At 49.3% G+C, this 7275-nt stretch overlaps 1 protein-coding gene across 2 annotated transcripts in view; it reads right to left on the reverse strand.

Annotated features, from left to right (window-relative positions):
- Positions 1-2296: 2296 nt before the first annotated feature.
- The window catches only part of GPR156 (G protein-coupled receptor 156), a 109287-nt gene continuing 104308 nt past the window's right edge, over positions 2297-7275 (reverse strand). For both annotated transcript variants that reach the window (XM_010845387.1, XM_010845386.1), the window contains one exon: positions 2297-5341. In XM_010845387.1, the coding sequence (XP_010843689.1) occupies positions 4013-5341 (1329 nt within the window). In that variant the 3' untranslated portion in view covers positions 2297-4012. The remainder of the gene's footprint in view (positions 5342-7275) is intronic.

Here is a 7275-nt window from a genome sequence, read left to right on the forward strand (position 1 = left end):
ACCTCTACATTAGACTTCCCTTAACAAAGCCCAGATAGTGTTCCTGGGAAGAGTGCAGCAGCCAGAGAGAACAGAGACACTGTTTTGTTTGGGGCTCTGAGAAAGGGGGAGATGATGCTGAGAAAGATGAGCAGATCTGTCCTCTTGCTAATACTGCATGTAACTTAGTTACAAGCATGGGAGGAAAGCATCTATAAGAGAACACCTTTATTACAACAACCTTGTTTCTCTCCCATTAACTCTTGTCACTTTACCTCCCCTACCCCTAAGAGATTTAAAGTACTGTCGTTTTCAGAATTCAGTCACCTCCGCGTCTTTCAGAGATGTTTCTTGCTCTTACCTCATTGAAAAGCAGTGAAGCCAGATGGCCCTGCCTCCCTTTCTGCTGCATCGCAAGATCCATTACAGGTTTTTTGCCTTCCTTTGTTTCCTTGCTTTCCTTGGTTTCATCCATTTATCTGCCCAGAAATCTATCCATAAAACATTTATTGGGTTCATAATTTGTGCAAAGCTCTCTGACGGCTACTCTAGAGGATACGAAGATGCAGAAGACACACTTAGAGCTTTTAGGAAATTGCAGTCTGTGAAGGAGACACATCTAAATATAATAAATACAGACAGAGAAGAGATTTTTGTGCAACCTGCGTTGACTTTTCTCTTTACCACTTTACAAGTGATACAGTTTGGTAAAAACATGCCTCTGACATCTGATGCCACTGTTTCCCCATCTATTTGCCATGAAGTGATGAGATCAGATGCCACGATCTTAGTTTTCTGAATGTTGAGCTTTAAGCCAACTTTTTCACTCTCCTCTTTCACTTTCATCAAGAGGTTCTTTAGTTCTTCACTTTCTGCCATAAGGGTGGTGTCATCTGCAATACTTTGGCCACCTGATGCGAAGAGCTGACTCATTTGAAAAGACCCTGATGCTGGGAAAGATTGAGGGCAGGAGGAGAAGGGGACAACAGAGGATGAGATGGTTGGATGACATCACCTACTCAATGGACATGAGTTTGGGTGGACTCCTGGAGTTGGTGATGGATAGGGAGGCCTGGTGTGCTGCAGTCCATGGGGTTGCAAAGAGTTAGACATGACTGAGTAACTGAACTGAACTGAACTGAACTGACATCTGATGCTCTGTTTTCCTGAGCTCCGGGGAGGACACTCTGATCCTTTAAGGAAAGAGAGTTTGACCTGGGCCAGGGAAAGGGGCAGACTTTGGGACTGGGATGGACACCTCCAGCCTCAAAATTTCAGTCAGCAAAGCAACCTTTCTTAATTAGGTAAGAAACAGGCTGGCTCCATGTCAGACCTTGAGACCAATAGAGACAGGCATAGTCCCAAAGACAGCAGCAGAGGCAGTGTTTCCTCCCCCAGGATTTCTCTGCACCAAGTTTCTGCTCTTTCTTCAGGACTGTAACAGTCAAGAGTTGGCCCAAAGTCATGGCACATACATCCCTTTAAGACCTTCACTGGGTTAGCTGGTATTGAGTAAAAGGTCCACGGAAGGAGCTGGTGAGGAGCGTGGGTAGAGGTGGCACACAGAGTAAACAGGAGATTTGGAGAGGGTATTTGGGGGCAGGTAGTTGTGTGCTAGACACACAGTTTTCCAGCCAAATGATAAATAAGGAAATTAGGATAGATTCTCCATCTTTTCAACAAAGTCTAGCAAGCGTTACAAAGTCAGTCTAGGTAAAATGTATGATAGAAGCTTCTTTACAACCAAGTTTGAACATGGGCCCCAAAACACCTTTCTTCATTTAACTGGGGGATGTTGTTTTTACCTGAAGGATGCTCAGGAAAGGCTGAGGAGAGCGTGAATGCTCTACCTGAGCCTTGAGGGATGAGTAATTCACAAGGTGCACAAAACAGAGAGGAATTCTAGATAGAAGAGGCATGGAGATATAGATGGGCTGGGCTGGGGGAACTGAGGGTGTAGGAGCGGACAGAGTGAGAGGACTGCCATATCACACACTATGGAATAGTAGGCTGCTAGTGGTGATGCGCTGGGGGGAAAGGAGCTGAAGGAGGTGAAGCCCAAGCACAGGACCCCCAGTGGGTGGGAAGAATCAAGGGTCCAGTCTCCTTTACTCATGGGTGTTCCTGGGCCAGGAAGCTGCACATGGAGATGTAAGAGGAATCTTACCAGCGGAAGTGTGGTGGGAAATGCACTTGGATCCCACGGTAAGCCAACAGCAACTCTAAGTGCTGCTTTGTTTCCACTCCTTTGGGTGCTTTAGTCTTGTCTGTACCCCTCCTCCCCAGCCCCAAACTACAATTTCTGAAGAGACTTGCCTTGAGAGCCATTTCTTTTATTAAGGCATCACTTGGACAGCATACAAATAGCACAAGCAGAAACTTCAAGCCCACATGCAGAATAAATTATGATATTTGTATTTAAAAGTGGACAACAGAAGAAGCTGTGTTGCCAGGAAGGCCTCCTGGTCCAGTGTTTGGAGACTCACAAGGTGTCAGCAGCCAACGAGAGTCCATGATAACATCTTCTGCAAGACATTTAGAGCCAAATGCTCCCCTCTGGACGTATCTAATTAGGCCCATGCTCCTGCACATAAGCATGTATACACATGCGGATACACACCCAGGTTAGAGGCAGGGAATAGCCTGTAAACAACTAGCTCAGCAACAAAAGAAGTGGACCCAGCTGTGTTTTCTCTGTGGCTCTGGCAGCCGACAAGACCCTGGTACTTCTCTCTCACCAGCTCCCCGGCTGCTGTGGGAGGTGTGGGTGGGCTCCCAAGGCAGTGAGGCAGTGACGGGCTGCTTACTGAGGCGAGGAGCCCAGTTTTGTTTTCCTGGACTGCAGGTTGAGCACACCGCAGCTTCCCACACTGCCTTTGCTGTCCAGCCTGCCACACTCTGCCTGCCACTCCCAGAGGAACAAGTGAAGAGATGTGCCCCAGGGAAGTGTATGCACTTGGAATCCTGTGAGCTGTGGCCAACTCCCACACGGGCCCCTCTCCAGCAGTGTGATGCTGTGGAAGCCACCTCCATCCTCTTAAGCCTCATAATCCCCACCTGTAAAATGGGGATGAGAGTACCTACTTCATGGGGTTATCATAAGTAATTACTGAGTCTAGTCATGCTAGACTCAAGGTAAATGTGCAAAATCTGTTTTTTTTTTTTTTTTCTTATCTTCCCCATTTCTTCCTTTCTATTTTCCTGTTTTCTATTTCCAGGTCAATGTAGCCATCAGTGGTCATGTTGGCCCAGCTGGCACCCTCTTGACCAATAGGGCCTCTCCAACCTCAACAGGGATTGCCAATACATACTTCCCACTACCACAAAACTGCACCACTGGCAGGGTCAAAGAAGGGGGGTGCCATCCGATGGCACCAGTACCTCAGGTGCCATCCGAGCCCAGGAGAGAGATCTGGGCTGCCTGACTGTCTCATCAATGGTGGTGAGGTGCCACAATGGTGTGAGGACATGAACACAAAATAGAGATGCACAGGTGGCTCTGAGATGAGTCTGACTGGAAGCTAGGACTGAGAGGTGGTGCTGTTCACAAACTTGAGCAGAAACAAACCACCCCCTGCCGAGAGTGGACCACCAAGTCCATAGGAGATATTTTCCTAGCAGGTTGGCCACCAAAAACCCAATCTGATGAATTACAGTCCACAACTCTGGTTCTGCAAGAATTTTCTTTCCACTTCTCCATCTGTCTGTCCACCCAGCCATCCATCTGGTATATATAGAGTTTTGTACATTACAGGCTGACCAGAACAGAAGACCCTTTGTGCTCATTTAGCACCTTTTAATCTAAAGGGTATCTTTTATGGGCACTCAGCTGGAGTCTCTTACAGGAATGCTGTGAGGTAGTAACAAAACAGGCAATATCCCTCTTTGTGTACATCAGGAAGTGCTCAAGGTACCATGGTGCTCAAATGAGCGCAAGGATGCGGAAAGGGCACTGGTCTGTTCCCTGAAGGCCACAGCGGGCCACGCTATGGCTTATCCCGACAGAGCCCTAGATCCAGACTTGCTCTGCTGTTCACACCAGCGTGGGTTTCAAATCATCTTTGAAGTTCACGATAGGCTTCGAGCGGGCCCACAGCTTTTCCCAGGAAGCCAGCGCCCCCGCAGGCTCAGGGTCGGTATCTGACGAGCCACTGTCACTGGAGTCAGAGGAGCTCTGGAAGCAGATCTCGCAGTAGGGCCGGTGGCAGCGGCAGAAGAGCTCGTCTGAGCTGCTGGATTCGGTGTCAAGGTAGCTACTCGGAGAAGACAGGGAGGGGCAGCCTGGGGACCCTGGGGGCTGCCGCTGCCCAGGCAGGTCGGGGGAGGCCCTGGATGGGCGTGGGGCAGCGGGACACAGCTTCCGGCCAGAACCGGAAGACTTTTGGGGAAAGGATTCGAGGCTCCGTTCGGCTCCCCGGGGCTCTGCCTGGCGCTGTGTGTGGCCCTCTAGGGCGCCTGGCTTGCCTCGAGGAGCAGGGAGTACTAAAGGATTCCCAGAAGAGGGTCTTGCTACCCTGGGATCAGCAGTTTGGGGGTCCAGGCAGGGGCTGTCCTGTACATTTTGCCCAGAAATGGCCCTGTTTACCCGATGCCCCACATAGGAGGGTACAGCGCCTAGAAAGTGTGAGCGAGCCCGCTGTGCCGCCCTCCTTCTCCTCACCATGGACGGGCTGAAGCCCGGCTCCTTGGAGAGGGGCACCTTCTGGGGGCTGTGGGCAGCGATGCTCTTCCAGGGCTGCTGGGGACAAGACAAGGAAGAGGGGAGGGGAGCCCCAGGGCCCAGGCCCAGATCTTGGAGGACTTCCTGAAGTTTCTCCCTGATCACTGAATTGACTCTTGACCCCAGTTGCTCTGGGGACCCCTCTGAGTTCTCTACCTGCCCGTGTCTCTGGGGAACAGAGCCTTCTTCACTTTGCATGAGACACTGGTGGAGGGCCATGGGTACTTGGTCTCTTCTTTCTGCAGTCTGGCTTTGCTCAGCCCATGGCTTCTGGCTGCAGCCCAAATGTAAAGGATTAGAAAGGTCTTTCAAGTCAGAAATTTTCTTCTTCTGCCCTGTGGAGGGGCTGGTATCCTTCACAGGCCCCCTGAGGCCTTGTACACTTGAGGCCAGCACTGAGGTGCTCTGGGAGTCCTGGGTGGCCGCACTGGTATCATTCTGAGAGTCAGAGAGACATTCTGAAGGCCCTTGAGGTGCCAGGCTATGGGCAGAGGCTGTGGCCAGGATGTCCTTGTGGTGGGAAGAGGCAGGTGGCACAGCCTCCTCTTGGAGGTCAGAGGAGCACCCTGCTGACATCAGTCTCACCAGCTTCTCTCTGGCATTGTTTACTTGTTCTTGCAGGCTTTCAATCACAGCATTTTTCTATAAAACAAAAGCAAAACCATCAACAAAAGATGCTGCTGAGGGTTTTCACAGTGTCTCCCATGGAGGAGAGATCTCAGTTTAAATCCATTTCTCCAATACTAGCTGGTGATCTTAAGGCCCTGAGGAGGCACCTTCTTGAAGTGAAACAAGATGATGCATATAAAGGGTTTAGCGCAATAAACTGACATGTGCTCAGTGAAGATTAACTATCATTTATTGTTGTATGATCTTAATCCCCCCATATGTCCCCAAACTGTAGCACTGTCTGCAATAAGAGAGATTGCGGGAGTGGGGGTGGGGCACAGTCTAGCTGCCTGCTGGCTGCTGCAGACCCTCTCAGAACTGAGGAGGGAGTCAGGTCGCTCTGCAGAACCGCAGTCTAAACAGTGTTTGGGATGGCCCATCTCTGGGTATATCAATCACACTTCTGCAAAATACAGATGACTTTGAGGCATTTGTGAAGGGAATGAAGGACTGGGGAAACAAGCATCCTACCTCTTGCTAAATAGCCTAGAAAATGGGGAGAATATGGAAATGATAGATTCCTGGGCCAGTGTGACAAGACTGGAGCCAGGGGTGGAGCTGGGGTTTAGGGTGGAGTGAGAATATCAGGTTGGTGTTATCACCTGCCTCGCTGACACATGGGTTGGGAGGCCAACACTATCATGTGACACTATCAGCTGCTGGTATCTCCCGAAGAAATGCAAGCATCAGGATTACTGGAGAAGCTGAGCTGCCTACCTGCTGTATGGCTGTTAGGTGATAAACAGGCTGTGCCTAGGAAGCTGGCAGGTGACAGCTACAGAGATATGCCATTCTAACTGCATGACCATGGGGCACGAAGTAGGAGGAGGAGTGTGTGTGCCCTGAGAACCCTCTGGTGCTACAGCAGCTGTGTGCCTAGTTCAGACCTGATGTCCACCTTCTGAAATTTCTGTTTGAAGGCAGTGGAGCAGGAAAGAGATCATCATGGGGAACTGATGGTCTTGGGGCAGATGACATGGTTGAGGGTTTGGGGAAGGGTTTGTGGAAAATTCTTCAAGAGATGGGAATACCAGACCAGCTGATCTGCCTCTTGAGAAACCTATATGCAGGTCAGGAAGCAACAGTTAGAACTGGACATGGAACAACAGACTGGTTCCAAATAGGAAAAGGAGTACGTCAAGGATGTATATTGTCACCCTGCTAATTTAACTTATATGCAGAGTACATCATGAGAAACACTGGGCTGGAAGAAGCACTAACAAGATTGCCGGGAGAAATATCAATCACCTCAGATATGCAGATGACACCACCCTTATGGCAGAAAATGAAGAAAAACTAAAGAGCCTCTTGGTGAAAGTGAAAGAGGAGAGTGAAAAAGTTGGCTGAAAGCTCAACATTCAGAAAACTAAGATCATGGCATCTGGTCCCATCACTTTGTGGCAAATAGATAGGGAAACAGTGGAAACAGTGGCTGACTTTATTTTTGGGGGCTCCAAAATCACCGCAGATGGTGATTGCAGCCATGAAATTAAAAGACGCTTACTCCTTGGAAGGAAAATTATGACCAACCTAGACAGCATGTTAAAAAGCAGAGATATTACTTTGTCAACAAAGGTCTGTCTAGTCAAGGCTATAGTTTTTCCAGTGGTCATGTATGGATGTGAGAGTTGGACTATAAATAAAGCTGAGTGCCGAAGAATTGATGCATTTGAACTGTGGTGTTGGAGAAGACTCTTGAGAGTCCCTTGGACTGCAAGGAGATCCAACCAGTCCATCCTAAAGGAGATCAGTCCTGGTGTTCATTGGAAGGACTGATTTTGAAGCTGAAACTCCAATACTTTGGCCATCTGATGCGAACAGCTGACTCATTGGAAAAGACTCTGATGCTGGGAAAGATTGAGGGCAGGAGGAGAAGGGGACGGCAGAGGATGAGATGGTTGGATGGC

This window comes from Bison bison, unplaced genomic scaffold (assembly GCF_000754665.1).
Source record: "Bison bison bison isolate TAMUID 2011002044 unplaced genomic scaffold, Bison_UMD1.0 scf7180017864215, whole genome shotgun sequence".
NCBI classification, from domain to species: Eukaryota; Metazoa; Chordata; class Mammalia; order Artiodactyla; family Bovidae; genus Bison; species Bison bison.